This window comes from Oncorhynchus nerka, linkage group LG6 (assembly GCF_034236695.1).
Source record: "Oncorhynchus nerka isolate Pitt River linkage group LG6, Oner_Uvic_2.0, whole genome shotgun sequence".
Taxonomy (NCBI): domain Eukaryota; kingdom Metazoa; phylum Chordata; class Actinopteri; order Salmoniformes; family Salmonidae; genus Oncorhynchus; species Oncorhynchus nerka.
In genome coordinates, this window is record NC_088401.1 from 31,325,262 (window position 1) to 31,345,280 (window position 20,019).

The 20,019-nt window shown below is 47.3% G+C and overlaps 1 protein-coding gene across 1 annotated transcript in view; it reads left to right on the forward strand.

Annotated features, from left to right (window-relative positions):
• LOC115130334 (transmembrane protein 108-like) overlaps positions 1-20,019 on the forward strand; it is a 65,318-nt gene that overhangs the window by 40,821 nt on the left and 4,478 nt on the right. The window contains 2 exon segments of the mRNA XM_029661372.2: positions 4,454-4,537; positions 18,850-20,019. Of these exon segments, the coding sequence (XP_029517232.2) occupies positions 4,498-4,537; positions 18,850-20,019 (1,210 nt within the window). The 5' untranslated portion in view covers positions 4,454-4,497.

A 20,019-nucleotide genomic window follows, 5' to 3' on the forward strand; every position in this document is an offset into this window, starting at 1 on the left:
GTAAGGGTGACAGGAAGTAATGATGTGTTCCCACCTCCCCCCCGTGGTGAGGTGAACGTCATGCTGACACTCCTTTTAATGGCCTGCCATGTATTAGCTGGGCGGCAGGGGTGGGGGGGACTTGGTGGCGCTGATTGATGACCCGCGCAGCCGACACCAACCGCCACCAGCCTGCATGACACAGCAACCGCAACTCATCCTGCCATCGGGGCCATGGTCGGCAGCGTCTACTCACAGCACTGACAGTGACTCAGCACCATAGCATCCTGCAGATACACATTTGGCTTGGTGGAGAGGAGAAATGGGATACTGAAGAACCAATACTTTCTTTCTATAGAGCTTGCGGTAAATACCTGGTGCTATATCACCAGGGACCGTTATTGGAGCAAATCGATACTGTAGTAAACATTACATTTGTTTTGTCTGACTGGCCAGCCAATTAAGTGATCGCAGCAGTACTCCAGGGGCACCAACAACCAATCGGCTGCTCTGTGGTTGAGTCACTGCTCACTGGCCCCAGCTGTTGTTGTGGCTCATGCTTGAAGAATAAGTGTTATTTGTTTCATAATAGAATTGTTCATTGTAATCAGGCCCCTGGTCTATTGCCCAGTGGGGATCAGCCTCAGCAGGGTCATACTTGAATTCCTGTTATGAAAGCCCAGCAACCTTTGGTCTACTGTGAGGTCACTAATAGGACAAGTAAGACTGAGGGGAGGAAGGCGAGGGAGGAGGGGCCCCAGAGACATCACTGCTCAGCACTACTAAGTCACCACAGCCCAAACTGAGGCCCTCTGACGCCCCAAAGCCCCAACAACAACAGCACAGGAAACACATGGAGAGACAAGGCCTGATGTGTGAGGAGGTATCAGGAACTGTTTACTGATTCCCATCAAAGGAGCGAAAGAAACATAATCAAAGGGTGAACGCCATGAAGGCGCCTCACTTTTGTCTGGTCTGCTGGGAGGAGGAGATCGAGATAGACATCACGGTGTTGTTGCAATCACCAAATCCCTTGAGATTATGCCAATGAGGTCCACTGTAAATCCCCTTCTCTAATGTTAACTGGTCTGTTTCCAAAATGTCACACTATTCCCTTCATAGTGCACTACTTTTGACTAGAGTCCTATGGGTAGTGCACTGTAGAGAGTGTACTATATAGAGAATAGGGTGCAATTTGGGACTGACACATTGTTTGTCCTCTGTGGCTGCCATGGTGGCCTTACTGTAAATGGACCTATTTATAACTCCACAGTGAGTTTGGATATTAAAATGGTGGAGAAATGGGAAAGTTGTTACCTCTATAACGTTTTTCAGCTATCTGAAAGAAAGAAAGAAGTCAATGTAACACCTCCACATTTTCTCAGATTTGTCTTACTTTATGACTGAGATTTGACTCCATGAATCTGTGTAAGGAATTCAGGAGCATGTCTCCATTTCCCGACCGCCTTCACCAGTGTCTGCGTCCCAAATCGCACCCTATTCCCGACACAGTGCACTACTTTTGACCGAACCCGTAGAGCCCTGGTCAAAAGTAGTGCCCTTAGGGTGCCATTTGAGACAGTGTGTTCATTCAAATGCAGCTGGAACCAGCAGATGAACCTAGCCATCGCATTGGAGGGAGGAAAATATCAGCTCCCATAAAAGAGTGTGATTAGGTCTTTGGGTTATCTGTGGGTTGTTATGAGAGCACAGCCCTGTCCACTCGTTCAGTGACTCCCTTACTCCCTCCTTCCTCGCCCTCTTTCCTCCTTTGTTAGGGAAGGTGCAGCTTCATGCAGGCGCCGAGCCAGATCCTTAGACGCTAGACCCCTACAGTAAAAAAGAGGGAAGTCCAAAATGTAAAGGCATTGTTATCCTTGCGCGCTTGCACCCTGGTGGCGACAGAGTGACAGATTTATTTAATTAACCCGTCTCGAGTGACCTTGGCTGGGGCTTAAACTCTGTGCGCCCCTCCAGGTTCACTATTCAGAGCTGCACTCTCTAAGTCGCAGCAGCAGCAAAGGCATTTTGGGGACCCAAAGGGCTGTCAACATGAGCCCAAACACAAAGACCGCTGCGTTGCTATGAGGAGAGGGATTGTTTCTGAAAGTCATATTCTCCCAGTCCCAATGGTGAGTGCTTTATTTAGTCTTTCTCTCTTAGAAATGATGGGATTATTGAATTTTTTTCTCTCTGATGGAGTCCCATTTGTCCTCGGCAAGGAGATTTGAATACAATGTACTATTAGTGTTGTCATGGCAATGGCCACGCTCTGCGTGTGTGTGTGTGTGTGTGTCAGTTGCCATGCAGTGGTTCGTTTGTTATTCTCCTGTAAAATGTTGGAATACCATGGAGCTGCTAGCTGTCCCTGACATTACTGAAAAGACACAGACCAACGGTATCTGTGTTGATCGGTGATTTACTCACCGTGTTTAGTTCTTTGGGTAGGTATCTTGAGTCATATTTTAACCCGGACGTAATCCTCTGTTTCTGGACTATTTGTCCTATCCAGCTCCTGGACTTTAAGGACATAATACACCATCTCTCTCTCTCTTACTCTCTGTGTCTAGCTGAACTCTGCCCGGGGTCTGAGGGGCTTTTCCCATACTCTCCTTTCCTCTATCGTAGTTAAATCCACAGCCTCTCCACATATCTCGCTCTCTCGCTCCCGCTCTCTCTGTGTATGGACAAGTCGTGGCACGCACCTGTAGCTAATGTGCCATCATAGCAGGTGGATATGATTCACCGCTCACCCCTCCTCCCTCTCCTCTTTCTCTTCCTCCCCCTCCTCCTCCTCATCTTCCACCTCCTCTGCCCTGTGTGAATGAAAGGTATTCTGGTAGCCAGTACGGGTGATGATGTGTAATCACTGTGGACACTGTAGAGGTTCAGCTGTACTCCTTAAACACTCACCGCCACTCCGCTCATTAGCCCTGGAGCATGATGCTTATGCACCTAGAAAGAGGTAGAGAGCAGGGGGGGAGAGCAGGGGTTAGAGAGAGAGAGAGAGAGAGAGAGAGAGCAGGGGTTAGAGAGAGAGAGAGAGAGATAAGGGAGGTGAGAAGAGAGAGAGAGGGAAAGAGGGAGGTGAGAAGAGAGAGAGAGGGAAAGGAGGGAGAGAGAAAAAGAGGAGAGGAGAGAGACAACCCCCAGTGAAATTCTCACAGTGGGCCAGTCTCTTGTTTTGGCATTCGATTGGCCAAATATCAATATGACTGGTAATTGAGTTGCAGCCTGCAGCGTGCGTATTTCAATCCAGTCTTTTATGAAAGTGAGTATTTTCATAAGGAACAATACATTATGAAATTATCAGTGTTGCTTGTTTGCTTATCCTTTCCCCTCTCATTGCGTTGCGCTTTCAGAGAAACACAGGGTGCGTCTCGAGTGGAAACTTTTTCCCTTTATAGTGCACTACTTTTGACCAGGGCCCATAGGGTTCTGGTCAAAAGTGGTGCACTATATAGGAAATAGGGTGCCATTTGGGACGTATCCACAGGTTGCCCACATGCAGACCCCGTCGTCCTAGGGGGCACAAATCCAATTTCACACTCGCCACTGCCACCAGATTATTTATGCATTGGGGATTCACCTTAGGGGACGTGAAGGTGTGTTTATTCCCCAAAGACAGGGCAACACATGGAAATACAATCTCTCTCTCTCACATACATACACACACACACACACACACACACACACACACACACACACACACACACACACACACACACATACACAGGCAAGCTTTTCCAGAGGTGAAAATAATTTGTGTGCGCACAGCTCGCGCGTGTGGGCCTTCCTTTCATTTATCAAGGTACTATCACTTCTGTCACTTCTAAAGACTACCCGTGGAAGTTAGCATACAGTCTAGTGATATATAGCTCAGTACACACTACACGCCCTACTGATCAATGTTTAACGACCCATGATTGGTTTTACTGACCAGCCTAGGCAGTGAGTGCAGTGTACCGCATTTCATACATAGCCAGTGTTCAGGAGCCAAATACACTATGACCCCCTGTACATTAATGGTCTAATCCAACCTTGATTTATGTTACTTTTCCATGGCTAAGTATTTATGCCTGTCATGGTGAATATTTATTATTGTTGTCAGAGGGGTTTTTTTGTTGAGTTCTTTCCTGTTTGTGACCTGACTGGGAATTGTAAACATCGTCTTGTCTGTCCTGATCTGTCACTGGCTGTATTTTTCTCTCTATATCAGTCTCTCTGTCTGTCCTCTCTGTCTCTCAATGGATATCCCTCACCTGGCTATGTGATCAATCTCTTTCTCTCTCTCTTTCGCTCTCTCTCTTTCTCTCTCTCACTCTTCTTTCTTTCTCTCTCTCTCTCACTCTCTCTTCTTTCTTACTCTCTCTGTCTCTCTCTCCCCCCCTCTATGTCCTCACCTAATCACATCAGTGTCTGACCACGGTGCTGTATCTCAGTCTGTCTCTGTGGTCTTGGTTGTGTTCCACAGAGAACCATGAGCACTGTGGAGGAGGAGCCGGACCACATGATACCATGAAGAGAAGCCTGCAGGTCCTGCGCCGCCAGCTGCTGAGTGAGTAGACATGGCTGGGTCCTCATAGCTGAGATAGGATACAGTCAAACCATTACTGACACTCATAGCACACGTGACATAACTACAGTTCAGTACGAACAGCACAGCTAAGCTACGGGCTTACTGTACATTAGCCAAACTTGTAAAACTGCACATTAGCCACAGGTAAGGGCCCAGTAGAATAGAGTCCAGTGAGACAGAGAACAGCTAAAGTGAAGGCACAATAACAGTGCTGATAACAGCTACAAGAAAAGGACCTTCAAAACACAGTCTCAGCCGATTCCATGTAGACAGAGAACGGGTATTGTACTCGCATAGTGTTACTCATCCTTATCTACCTCTGCGTTACATAATCATATCATACAGTATATGCTGATTAACATTCTAAGAATATTAGCAGGACCGGGGTGGGGGGGGGGGTGAATATCTGGCAGGTGTCCAGAGCAGAATGTGGAACATGGGGTCAGGCTGAACCACTGACATTACCACAGGCTGTTAGTGGAGCAGGTTGCTCATCTCTACTATGATATGATTCACCCTGTGCTCCATGGCCCAGAACAGAGCAACAAGGTTAAAGGCTGGGCCTGACTAATCTTAACTCAATCATATCACACAGCAGATACATGAAGGTTGTTGACTGCTCAGGAGGCCTCCTATAGGGTATGCTGTTGTATACTCAAGAACAGATGGTCCAGTCAAAGTGTCCCAATGCTGTACTATGTTCTCCAGTGGTGCTGGGTTGAGAACAGGGTACAGCCACGGAAATAATGGAACCTTTGGCAAGGAAACTATTTCTTAGCATTCTCTGGCTCAGAAATGTAGGATATGTGAAATCATAGAATGAGATGATTATATTTTTTTCTCATTTTGCCGTTTGTTTTTGGTACCGTGTGGTTCTTCGTACCAAATGATCTGTCGCCTCTTTTTGAGAGTTTTCATCAGTTTTCTGTAGAACCCAACATTGACAGTCCAGGTGGTATTTTTCACTTAGATGTGCTGTGTGAGTCACAGCTGTGGCCTGCCTCTCCCCAGACTCTTCACACGCAACTCTCTGCATCTTAAATGTCACCCTATTGCCTATATACTGCACTACCCTGTTCAAAAGTACTACACTATATAGGGAATAGGGTGCTATTTGGGGGGGTAGCCTAGGTACCTTGTTCTTATGTCTAGACAGGGAAGCCCACCAGAGACTCCTGCTGCCTTTCTGTAGAACAGACTATTCTCATTTCTCATTCTGGCCTGTACCTGCCAGCGGCGGCATGTAGCCTAGCGGTTAGAGAGGCGAGCTACTGAAGCAACTGGAGGGTTGCCAGTTTGAATCCCGGGTCTGGAGGGGTCTGCTGGTATCAAATCCTAGATGCCATTGCCTGCCATTGTGTCCTTGAGCAAGGCAACCCACAACAATTGCTCCATGGGTGCCCAGTGTGGGAGCCCCCTCTCCTACCTGTGTATGTGTGTCTTTCAGATAAGGTATAAGTCAAATTTAGGTTGGCCAAATAAATAAATTGGCAAATACAATTATCGTAATATAAACCAGAGTTTGGGTCAATTTCAACTGAATTGAACAATGCTCATTGAGAATTCTTGGGAGTTCATTTTTGTTCATTTTATGAGTTGGCCTATAGCGTTGGTTGTGGAGAGGGGTTTCAGAGAGCACAGAGAGTGGGGTGATATTAGGATATTATCACACTGTACTCCCATTTCCTTTGGTCCCAATCCTTATTTCCTGTGGTGTTTTTTCTTCTCTGTCCTCTCTCTCTTTCCTTCCATGTTTCAATGTGGTTGTCTGTACAGGCCCACCTGAAGCTACAGAAAACTCCCTGTTTGTTTTCAGAAAACGTTTGTTTTGCCCTCTGTCCTCAATCCAATTCCTTCCCAGTACGGCAATTCCTTCCATCTCCTTGACTCAAGTGCAAATGACATTGTGACGTCAGCTCGTAAAATGCTTATCTGTGAGAGCGTTTAGAGTGATTTGCAAGCTATGAGAAATCTCCCTAATCTGAGTTGCAGGGCCGCGCTCCTCGCCTTTTGGTTGGGTTCTATTGTGGCACTACATTGTGCTTGTAATAATGTCATAACACCGCCGTAATATCTTGAATAACTTATACATTACGTGTGAGCGGTACAGTGCTGCCGGTCTACTTTATTGCGTTGTTTTTCTCAGTCTTCGTGACTCAATGTTCTCCCCAGAGCCCGAATAACTTCCTAGTTTATGTCTTTCCTTCCTGTTTAAACCGACCGGACCTGGTCCTGTGGCCCCCAGTCAACCAACTACTGTCCTACTAAATCAATACCCCAGTAAACATCAGAGGGCCTTTCTATCCTTCTTGCCTCTCATTCCTCAGGTCTCTGACAGAGTGGACATGGGATCTGGGATAAACATGTCCGTGTTGTAAAAAGTGTGTGTGTGTGTGTGTGGGGGGGGGGGTAAACTAATCTGACAAGCTTTACAGAACATTCAAACAGGAAGATATTATCCCACTGTGTGATAGGATGAATCCCAACTGGCACCCTATTCCCTATATAGTGTACTAGTTTTGACCAGGGCCTATGGCTCTGGTCAAAAGTAGTGCACTAAGTAGGGAGTAGGGTACTTTTTGGAACGGTACCATAGAATCTCTCAGAGCTCACGTCTGTGCCGCCGTAACCCCCCCACCCCCAGTCCCAGCGGTCCACAGGATGTGCCCCATCTATCCCTCAGCCCCCTGGGATAACCACTCTCCCCCATAGATTGGCAGGCGGGCCGGGCACACCCAACCAGCAGACCAGTGGAATTTGTCTGTTGACGCCACTTTTAAAGATGCACTCTCTTTACACCTCTGACTGGCAGTTTGTTTAATTCCCGACTGAAAACAATTGTTGTTCAAGAATAGTTCCTAACCTGAAAACAGAGTTCATTAAGGGTGATTGCACATAGCTGCTAGAAATAAGTATGTTTGAATAAATGTATTGAACTTAAAGGAGAGATGCTGTTTACATTTTTATTTGTATGATTTGACCCTCATCCCATTGTATATCCCCCGGACCCATACTGGGGATTCAACTGGAAAACGGATGGAAAACCAGTCCCTTGTTTTGATGAGTCGAAATGTTGTTCTTATCCAGAGTGACTTACGAATACCAATACAACCTCCTCACCAATCAACTGTCAGATCACATACTGTATTGTAGGTGACATCAGTAACGCCTATTGACTACTGCAGCTAGGTCATAATTGGAATAGCATGGACAGGCTTGATAATCAAATCCCGCCACAGGTCTGACTGGGGATAAGGGGCTTTTTGTGCCCCTGCTGTGAAGAATCTCATCAGTTTGATCTGTTGATCTGGTCTGTTCAGATAGCATGTTAAAGATGAGGTGAAATGCACAGGCTCTTCTCCACAAATCACATCGTCAAAAGAAGCCCAACATCTACTTTCATTCGACTCCGTCAAGCTTTATTTACAAATATGAGCTGAGTGTTTGTGTGTTTTTATTTAACCCTTATTTTACCTGGTAAGTTGACTGATAACATTCTCATTTACAGCAGCAACCTGGGGAATAGTTACAAGGCAGAGGAATGACCAATTGTAAGCTGGGGATGATTAGGTGACCGTGATGGTATGAGGGACAGATTGGGTATTTAGCCAGGACCCCTACTCTTACAATAAGTGCCATGGGATCTTTAGTGACCACAGAGAGTCAGGACGCCAATTTAACGTCCCATCCGAAAGACGGCACCGTACACAGGGCAATGTCCCCAATCACTGCCCTGGGCATTGGGATGCCCTTGGCATTGGGAGGACTGACCAGGACCAACCCTGCTTAGCTTCAGAAGCAAGCCAGCAGTGGGATGCAGGGTGGTATGCTGCTGGCTATGTTTGTGTGTGTGCGTGCGTGTGTAGTTTGAGTTTTTTGAGATTTGAGATGGAACCTTATTGGTATTCTGATCGATGCTGTAGAGACAACCCTCCTAACTCCCGTGTGGACTCACAGAGCATCCCATGGACTTAGCATCCGCGGCGCACCATATTAGCAATTAGTATAAACGAGCCTTAACACAGTCCATAGGGGACTGGGCGGTGAGGGCATCCTTAATCGCTAACTGCTATGCATCAGTGCCCACAGTGTTTACAATACAATATCAACCCATGCATGTTTAGCCTATACACCAGCAGCTAATGATGTGATAATATGATTATCTGCACCTGTGGCATCACAGTGAATGATGTGCGTGTTAAGCTTGGAGAAGATGCCCCGTAGACACTGATCTTAGGTCAGTTTAGTGATTTGACCTACTAATGGTGAAGGTGAGGATTTGGGGAGGGTAAACTGTGCTGTGCAGTTTAGAAATAGCGCCTACAGAACAGCCACCGGGGATTGAATGTTGTCGATGGAGGATGCTGCGTATTATAGAACCTATTTTGGGGAATGTCAGATTTCCTGGGATTTGCTAAATGAAACGCTGTGACTGACCACATAAGCAGACTGGAGATTTCTCCTTCAGAGAGAGAGAGAGAGAGTTAGAGAGAGAGAGTGAGAGTGTCTCTCTCTCATGATTGATTACATAGCTAGGCGAGGGATATCCACTGATCTGTTCTCCACTACACACACTAAGTGGATTCTCTTCTATGATTGATTAGCCTGGTCTGGTGGATATAGGATGCAGTACTGTAGGCTACATCTCACACTATTATCCCCCTACACCGGTTGGTACACTCTGTAGAAAAAAGGGTTATTTGGGCTGTCCCCATAGGAGAACCCTTTTTGGCTCCACATCGAACCCTCTGTGGAAAGGGTTTTTACATGGAACCCAAAAGTGTTCTACCTGGAACCAAAAAGGGTTCTTCAAAGGGTTCTGCTATGGGGGACAGCCGGCCGAAAAACCATTTTAGGTTCTAGATAGCACTTTTTTTTTTAAAGAGTGTAGGCTTAGTAGCTTGAGTAAAGACTGACCAATGAGGATGTGGCTGAATGTAGAGGATTTGATCATTTTCTTCTTTAGGATGCATTCATTTCACTAGGCCTCAAACTCAATAACATCCTATGCCCCGAGCAGCCATCTTGGCTTTCTAGGCCCTTGACTCTAATATTGAATGATGGAACGGGGACAGAAAGATGGGGGACAACGCTATTGGATCAAGTGCACAAGACGCAGCAGCCAGCCCTATGATTTATTAATGTTCCATTTCCCTCCATCTCATCAATGGAGGACTTATACATGAATATCACTCGCTTCTTATGCAAGTTTACTGCATAAATTGCCCATCCCCATGATAAATCTCTGGACTGGGTTAATGGAAATAGGTTTTTGGTTAATATCACTGACATAAATCAGAATGTAATTTTAACAGTCATATTTACCTTGTCCTTTTATTTCTAGCAGGCTGTAGCTTGCGATAGCGACGTTTAGCTGCATACTTCCTAGACCTGGAGATGGTGTTGGTGTTGAGACAAGGTCTTTCACGCAAATGTACTAGCAACCTTAAAGCGAGTCAAGTACCTCTGTGTCCTTTGTCTTGTGTTAGATGGAGTCAAGATGTACTGTATTTCATCTGAAACAGTCATTCGTCTCCTCAGCCACCTTACGTTTTACATGTACAGTTGAAGTCAGAAGTTTACATACACCTTAGCCAAATACATTTAAACTCAGTTTTTCACAATTCCTGACATTTAATCCTAGTAATAATTCCCTGTCTTAGGTCAGTTAGGATCACCACTTTATTTTAAGAATGTGAAATGTCAGAATAATAGTAGAGAGAATGATTAATTTCAGATTTGATTTCTTTTATCACATTCCTAGTGGGTCAGTAGTTTACATACACCCAATTAGTATTTAGTAGCATTGCCTTTAAATTGTTTAACTTGGGCCAAATGTTTCGGTTAGCCTTGCACAAGCTTCCCACAATAAGTTGGGTGAATTTTGTCCCATTCCTCCTGACAGAGCTGGTGTAACTGAGTCAGGTTTGTGGGCCTCCTAGCTCACACACGCTTTTTCAGTTCTGCCCACACATTTTCTATAGGATTGAGGTCAGGGCTTTGTGATGGCCACTCCAATACCTTGACTTTGTTGTCCTTAAGCCATTTTGCCACAACTTTGAAAGTATGCTTGGGGTCATTGTCCATTTGGAAGACCCATTTGCGGCAAAGCTTCAACTGATGTGTTGCGATGTTGCTTCAATATATCCACATAATTTTCCATCCTCATGATGACATCTATTTTGTGAAGTGCACCAGTCCCTCCTGCAGCAAAGCACCCCCACAACATGGTGCTGCCACCCCCGTGCTTCATGGATGGGATGGTGTTCTTCGGCTTGCAAGCCTCCTCCTCTTTCCTCCAAAGATAACGATGGTCATTATGGCCAAACAGTTCTATTTTTGTTTCTTCAGACCAGAGGACATTTCGACAAAAAGTATGATCTTTGTCCCCATGTGAAGTTGCAAACCGTAGTCTGGCTTTTTATGGCGGTTTTGGAGCAGTGGCTTCTTCCTCGCTGAGCGGCCATTCAGGTTATGTCGATATAGGACTCGTTTAACTGTGGATATAGATACTTTTGTACTTGTTTCCTCCAGCATCTTCACATGGTCCTTTGCTGTTGTTCTGGGATTGAAGTACGTTCATCACTGGTAGACAGAACGCGTCTCCTTCCTGAGCGGTATGAAGGCAGCGTGGTCCCATGGTATTTATACCTTCATACTATTGTTTGTACAGATGAACGTGGTACCTTCAGGCGTTTGGAAATTGCTCCCAAGGATGAACCAGACTTGTGGAGGTCTAAAATTATTTTCTGAGGTCTTGGCTGATTTCTTTTGATTTTCCCATGGTGTCAAGCAAAGAGGCACTGAGTTTGAAGGTAGGTCTTGAAATACACCCACAGGTACACCTCCAATCTACAGGTACACCTCCACCTTCAATAAGAAGCTTCTAAAGCCATTTTCCAAGCTGTTTAAAGGCGCAGTTAACTTAGTGTATGTAAACTTCTGACCCACTGGAATTGTGGTACAGTGAATTACAAGTTAAATAATCTGTGAGTAAACAATTGTTGGAAAAATTACTTGTATCATGCACAAAGTAGATGTCCTAACCTACTTGCCAAAACTATAGTTTGTTAATTAACAAGAAAATTGTGGAGTGGTTGAAAAACGAGTTTTAATGACTCCAACCGAAGTGTATGTAAACCTCCGACTTCAACTGTAAACCAAATCCTCAATAACTTAATGAAATCTATCTAGTAACCATTCCCAAACCATCTGTGCCAATGCAATCTCTTTGTGGAAGAGATTTTTTTAGGAAGCTCTTTGCCACCTTCTCCTCCCTCCTGAATCCTCCTCCCCCTCCCCCCCCCTCCTCCCTCTCTGCAGATGACTTCGTCAACCATTTTGAAAAGAAGGTCGACGACATCCGATCCTCGTTTGCTAAGTCAAACGACACCGCTGGTTCTGCTCACACTGCCCTACCCTGTGCTCTGACCTCTTTCTCCCCTCTCTCTCCAGATGAAATCTCGCGTCTTGTGACGGCCGGCCGCCCAACAACCTGCCCGCTTGACCCTATTCCCTCCTCTCTTCTCCAGACCATTTCCGGAGACCTTCTCCCTTACCTCACCTCGCTCATCAACTCATCCCTGACCGCTGGCTACGTCACTTCCGTCTTCAAGAGAGCGAGAGTTGCACCCCTTCTGAAAAAACCTACACTCGATCCCTCCGATGTCAACAACTACAGACCAGTATCCCTTCTTTCTTTTCTCTCCAAAACTCTTGAACGTGCCGTCCTTGGCCAGCTCTCCCGCTATCTCTCTCAGAATGACCTTCTTGATCCAAATCAGTCAGGTTTCAAGACTAGTCATTCAACTGAGACTGCTCTTCTCTGTATCACGGAGGCCCTCCGCACTGCTAAAGCTAACTCTCTCTCCTCTGCTCTCATCCTTCTAGACCTATCGGCTGCCTTCGATACTGTGAACCATCAGATCCTCCTCTCCACCCTCTCCGAGTTGGGCATCTCCGGCGCGGCCCACGCTTGGATTGCGTCCTACCTGACAGGTCGCTCCTACCAGGTGGCGTGGCGAGAATCTGTCTCCTCACCACGCGCTCTCACCACTGGCGTCCCCCAGGGCTCTGTTCTAGGCCCTCTCCTATTCTCGCTATACACCAAGTCACTTGGCTCTGTCATAACCTCACATGGTCTCTCCTATCATTGCTATGCAGACGACACACAATTAATCTTCTCCTTTCCCCCTTCTGATGACCAGGTGGCGAATCGCATCTCTGCATGTCTGGCAGACATATCAGTGTGGATGACGGATCACCACCTCAAGCTGAACCTCGGCAAGACGGAGCTGCTCTTCCTCCCGGGGAAGGACTGCCCATTCCATGATCTCGCCATCACGGTTGACAACTCCATTGTGTCCTCCTCCCAGAGCGCTAAGAACCTTGGCGTGATCCTGGACAACACCCTGTCGTTCTCAACTAACATCAAGGCGGTGGCCCGTTCTTGTAGGTTCATGCTCTACAACATCCGCAGAGTACGACCCTGCCTCACACAGGAAGCAGCGCAGGTCCTAATCCAGGCACTTGTCATCTCCCGTCTGGATTACTGCAACTCGCTGTTGGCTGGGCTCCCTTCCTGTGCCATTAAACCCCTACAACTCATCCAGAACGCCGCAGCCCGTCTGGTGTTCAACCTTCCCAAGTTCTCTCACGTCACCCCGCTCCTCCGCTCTCTCCACTGGCTTCCAGTTGAAGCTCGCATCCGCTACAAGACCATGGTGCTTGCCTACGGAGCTGTGAGGGGAACGGCACCTCAGTACCTCCAGGCTCTGATCAGGCCCTACACCCAAACAAGGGCACTGCGTTCATCCACCTCTGGCCTGCTCGCCTCCCTACCACTGAGGAAGTACAGTTCCTGCGCAGCCCAGTCAAAACTGTTCGCTGCTCTGGCCCCCCAATGGTGGAACAAACTCCCTCACGACGCCAGGACAGCGGAGTCAATCACCACCTTCCGGAGACACCTGAAACCCCACCTCTTTCAGGAATACCTAGGATAGGATAAAGTAATCCTTCTCACCCCCCTTAAAAGATTTAGATGCACTATTGTAAAGTGGCTGTTCCACTGGATGTCTTAAGGTGAACGCACCAATTTGTAAGTCGCTCTGGATAAGAGCGTCTGCTAAATGACTTAAATGTAAATGTAAATGTAATGTTTGTGGACAAGTCCAGACTAGCTTGAGGATCTCAACCAAACAGAGGGATGAGGAAAGAGAAGACAATAGACTATTTCCTCTGGAGTTTTGGAACAAATGGGCATATTTTACACACGCACGCACGCACGCACGCACGCACACACACACACACACACACACACACACACACACACACACACACACACACACACACACACACACAATATATTGCCTGAACATGTCTTTGTCCCACACCAGTTGGCTCTCTTTGCCTGACCACTGTTGCTTCAGCCTCATCCATCAACCACCACACACATCCACCACTATTCTCCCTCTCATCTTCTCCTCAGCTACCTCCTTTGCATCTCCTCCTCCTCCCTCTCTTTCTCATGTTCCCATCTTACCTCAGCCCGCTCAATAATAGATGTTAATAAAATCCTGTTCACTCTTCTTGGCCTCTCGATCATCTCACTGGTTCATTTACTCCCAGTTAATTTCCTCTCACTGTACCACAGTGGAGAGAGCCAGGTTCTCTGTCTGTGTTTGTCCTGCTTACTCATTCACTTCATCAGCCAGCCAGAGGAGCTCTGTGACAAATTACATGGCTCAATCTGCCACACCCAGCTCAACCCACTGCCGCATACAAACACACACATTAGTGGTACACACACATATCAGCAAATAGAAACACACACAGGCCCATACCGGGGGGTCAAGTGCAAGTGTTGGTTCAGGATTTTTTCGGGGGGGGATTATTTAAGATACTCTTTGAAGAGGTAGGGTTTCAGGTGATTTCGGAAGGGCAGCGACTCTGCTGTCCCAGTTCCAGAGCACTATATATAGGGAATATATTGCCATTTTGGGATGCGGCCTTGGACACTTAGTCACAGTCTTCATAGGGAATCTTTAGAAGCAGGACATGGGTTATGAGTGGTGAAGGGCTCTCCCAGATATAACTGGAGGTCCATCGTATTCACTAACCTTCAGCCCTGTGTGCAGTCACCAGTAGGCACACTCACATTTACCTTACTGTACGGAAGAGACACACATTTCAATTCAATCCAATAGATCTTTATTGTCTGAGAAGGGAAATTCACAATGAAATGGAAGAGAGAGGGAGAAGGGGAGTTTAAGATTATGGAGAATCAATACCATTTTATTCCTCTGATTCAGAGGGGCAGGGTTAAATGCGCAAGACACATTTCAGTTGAAGGCATTCTGTTGTACAACTGACTAGGTATCCCCCTTTCCCATCTGTTTTTTAGTGTGTGTGAATGCATGTGTGTGCATGTGCTTCTCAAGATTAGATGTATTTCATTGATTGATTAACTCAACCACACATACTGTAGCCTTCCACACAAGTAATCTAGACACTTCACAAAATATTGACTATTCCTCAGGCTGACAAGGAACATCATGCAACATGTTTTGATGTTACCAAACTTAAAAGGTGTTTTGCCTCCTTTAATGTTTTAGATATGCTGCTCAATAAAACATGATGATCAGCAAGTTCCCAGATGAATATTAATAAATATGTTTATTGCAGATGAGGAGGAGCACACCAGGGCTGTGTGTGTGTGTGTGTGTGTGTGTGTGTGTGTGTGTGTGTGTGTGTGTGTGTGTGTGTGTGTGTGTGTGTGTGTGTGTGTGTGTGTGTGTGTGTGTGTTTCGCGTGTTTGCGTGCGTGCGCACCACTGTTGCCAGTGGAGCAGGAGCTCATGTATTATTCAGACTTTTCTGACTGACCGGGCCAGGTTGTGTTGTGACAGGGGGGTTAGATCCTGATTGAGGGTGTGACTGAGGCCAAACCACAGCATGGCAAACAGTGTCGCTATCACAATCACACTCTATTGGCCTGTAGTACAATGCTTTAGTCTATAGCAGTAACACAGTAGCATAAGCTGTCTACTAACAGCCTCCCACCATCAACATTATAGTTATCAACTCTACTCTGCGTGGATGGAACTATAGCTATATGTCACAGAAAAACATGCAGAGTATGATTATGTTTGTGCGTGTTGGAGGATTGAATACAGTAACAATGGGCTGGGGAGACCGGGGGTCAACATACCACCATCGGAGATCAACAATGGGTCTAAATATGAGGTTACAAATCCTAGGGTGAGTTGGGCTATTTCTGAGAGAGTATATGGTCTCCCTGCCTTGCGACCATCTCTCTTGAGAGAACTAGTCATAAATCAAACTATCCCGTCTTTGTTATCTCCCGGTTATGGGTCTGGAGTGTCTGGAATAGGCTCCTCTCTGCATTAGGGACGTGACAGGCTTGGTAAATAGAAGGCAGAGGAAAGAGGACCCTCTCATACAGTACCTAGTGAGCCGGAGAAGCTTTGATAGCGTCTGTGTCCCAAATGGCAGCCTATTCCCTATGTGGTGCATTCTTTTTTGGACCAGAGCCCTGTGGGCCCTGATCAAAAGAAGTCCACTATATAGGGAATAGGGTGCCATTTGGGACGCACACTAAGTTAAGATAACGTTTAAACGGCCCATGCTTCCAGGCCTTTGCATGGTATTGGATCACATAATGGACTGAAGGAAACGAGTGTATAGGGATGTGTGATGTTGAGTATTGGTATATGATGGAGTTAAGAGGGGGTACTATTCTATCAGTACAGTGTTTGAGATTGTGGATGTGTGCTGTTACCCTCATAATACTATTCTTTCTCTTAATGCTCTTCTTTCTCCTTGATCATACTTATCTTCAGTGATTTATTTCTATATTTTATTTTCTCCATCTGTACATAACAGTATTACAGTATATGTAGTAGTTTTCCCACCTCTCCCTGGCTCTGTCGCCCATCTCTTCATTCGTTTGGAAAACGGAAACTTGGTTTCCATAGTTACCGAGGCAGCACCATGGTGATACGATAGCTTCAGCACCTGGGTCATATGGGTAGCATTGAGAATCAGTGTGTGTGTGTGTGTGTGTGTGTACGACTGATTGTGTGGGTTGGTGGTGTGTTTCCAAAGCGTAGATAAGCCAGGCACCCCAGCTGCTTTCCTGTGTGTGGGTTGTCTGACCTAAGGTGAGGCACATCTAAAGGTGTAGCAGCTCAGTGAGACTAAGAATAAGGCTAAGAATCTGACTAATACTAAGAATAAGGACAGAATAAATAGCCTTTCGTAGTCAATAGTCATAACTGACTTGTAGAACAGATTCAAGAGGAATGACTGTAGGTCTAACACTGTTCTGTCTGTCTTTTCAGCTCCTTTAACATCCTCTCTTTTCCTTCTCTCTCTTTCACTTTCTCCCCAACACTCCTCCATACACAGAGTTTTTCATCTCTACTCTTAGAAGAAGAAAAAAATAGTTAAAAAGAGGGTTCTTTGGGTCTCCCGAGTGGCGCAGCGGACTAAGGCCCTGCATCACCGTGCTTGAGGCGTCCCGCCGTGACCGGGAGACCCACGAGGTGGCACACAATTGGCCCAGCGTAGTTCTGGGTTAGGGGAGGGTTTGGCCGGTCGGTATTTCCTTGTCCCATTGCGCTCTAGCGACTCCTTGTGGCGGACCGGGCGCCTGCAAGCTGACTTTTGGCTGCCGGGTTAAGCGAGCAGTGTGTCAAGAAGCAGTGCGGCTTGGCAGGGTTGTGTTTCGGAGGACGCATGACTCTTGACATTCGCTTCTCCCGAGTCTGTAGGGGAGTTGCAGCTACAGGACAAGATTGTAACTCCGAATTGGATACCATGAAATTGGGGAGAAAAAGGGGTAAAAGTACACAAAAAAGGTTATTTGGCTGTTCCCACAGGAGAACCCTTTTTGGTTCCAGGTTAAACCATTTTGTGGAAAGGGTTCTACCTGGAACCAAAAGGGTTCTATCTGGAACCAAATAGGGTTCTTCAAAGGGTTATAGCCGAAGAACCCTTTCAGGTTCTAGATAGATCCTTTTTTTCTACAAGTTTTATGTTTCATTCTCTTTTGTCTCTTTCATATCAGTCCTTTCTTCCTTCCTGCTAACCACTGGGTAGCCTTTGAAAAACACTATGAAGTATCTTATTCCTCTTCTCATGTAAAACAACGGCTTTGCTAGCTAGCGCTTTGGTGCTACCGCCTGCCTGCCTTTGTGCTAACTAACACAGTGTTCAGCGTAGAACACACCGGCCGGTCGGTATTGATGTGTTCACAGTAGCCATGTTTAATTGTGTCAATAAGACAAGGTAGGAAAGGAGCAGAGGGAAATGAATTAGCTCCCGCCGGTCTCCTCTGAGAATTCTCTCTCTCTCTCTCTCTCTCTCTCTCTCTCTCTCTCTCTCCCTCGTAGATAATGTAGTAGTATGACATGGTTCTCCCCCAGGTAGCTTCTAATAGCTAGTTGCTATATTGCCTCCCTATGGGTCCTGGCTGGTTAGAGTGAAGCTGTCAGGTTTTTGAACATATGAAAACATCATAAGCTTTTTGATTCTTTGTCTGTCATCCATCTCTCTATCTGTATCTTTCTCCCGCTGCAGACCTCTCAGATGTGGCCTAGCGTCATCTCAGAATCAACACAATAACTGCTGCGTGTTTCTGTTGTGTTGTCCATGGAAAGAGAAACGCTTCGTCAGGATGCCTTCTTGCATTTGATGTATGTGTGGCAGGCTCAGTCATGCTGGCACAATTAGAGCAAGTTTCTCGACAGACAAGAGGTGCCACTAGTCCTCAACCTGTCTGCCACACACACACACGGACGCATAGGCATGCACACAGACTCGACACAAACACGCATACAGACACACACGAACACACACACATTGACACAAACACACACACACACACACTGACAAAAACACACACACACAGCATTATGAGGTTAATAAAGCAATCTAGTTAAACCAGGCGAGTGACAAACACAGTGCAGGCAGTTGATTAAGGCGTGATGAGTTTTAATGGATGCAAGACAAGGTTGTAAGGTTCCTCCCTGAATCATAAACAGCCTATTGCAGCTCCTGAGCCTCAGTGTTGGTGCCTCAATATGCTAAGCAGGGAACCTCAGGAGAAATGGTAGACAGACCTGCACACACACACTCAGACACACACACACACACTCAGACATGCATACTTGCACGCACACACACATTCTTTATAATAATTCTCCCTCCCTCTCTCTCACACTCTCTCTCTCTTTCTGTCTTTCTCCCTCTCTCCCTCCATCTCTGTAGATGTCCTAGTGATCCTGGCTGTGCCAGTGGGCCTGGGGTCTTCTACCCAGGAGCTGTACCCCAGCCGGACCCCCCAGGACCCTGTCTCCATGGCAGCGCCCCACAGCAGCCCCCTTAACCCGCTCTCGGCCCTGGCCCCCCCAGACTGGCAGCAGGAGGGCTCCAGCAGCGGGGATTCTTGGTCCCCACAGGGAGGGGCAATGCCCACGGGCATCATCCAGCCCACCGCATCCCACAGCTCTTGGGGCTGGCATCTACACCACAACACCATCCTGGCACACATTATAACACCACCCAGTAGAGACAGCCTCATTCAAGCTGCAGCTACTGTCAGTCCTAACACTGTGAGCTCTGTGAGAGTTAACCAAGACCCTGGCCTTAGCTCTGCCAGCCCCAGCCCAGTCAAGCAGGCCCACTCCCCCAGCTCTAGTGCTCTCAACCCGGGCCACAGCTCCAGTTCTCTCAGTGCAGACCAGGGCCTCATGCCCAACTCGTTCAGTGTAAATAAAGCCCGTAGCCCAGATACTGTCAGTGTTACCCAGGGCAACAGCCCTCCTAGCCTTACCAGCTCTGGTGGCCCGCATAGTGAGGTGGCTCCAGACTCTGGGTCTGCCCTGGCTCCTCCAATGCCCAGCCCACTCACAGAGAGAGGGCATACTCTTGACCCGGAGCTTGGTGGTCTCCCATCCCCCACCCACACGCATGCCCCCCTGGTGGGGAATGACGAGGAGGCCACAGACCCCAGTCAGCAGGACTTCACCAGTGAGCTGCAGCCTTCCTCCCTCTCCTCCTCCTCCTCTTCCTCAGTGGATGCTGCTCTAGATCAGACCCTCAGGGAGCATGTTGAAGCCACGCCCGAGCTGTCCCAACCCCACGCCATCACCCTACGGGGAGTGCACCCATTGGTCAACGAAAGGCCCACCAGGGAGCTCAAAACAGAGGGGCCTGCCTCTCCAAAAGAGAGCCCACCAGACAAGCCCCCCTCCCCCTCCCCAGCCCCCATCTCTCCATCTCCCCCCTCCCTGACCCATGCCAGTCTGGCCCCAAAGTCCAGCCCTGTCTCCACCAATGGTACCACAACCAATGACACCGCAGCCCAGGAGACAGGCAGCGGCAGGGCCCCCCCTCCCCCCCCTCAGGGTACAACAACAGACGGTGCCCCCTTGGCCC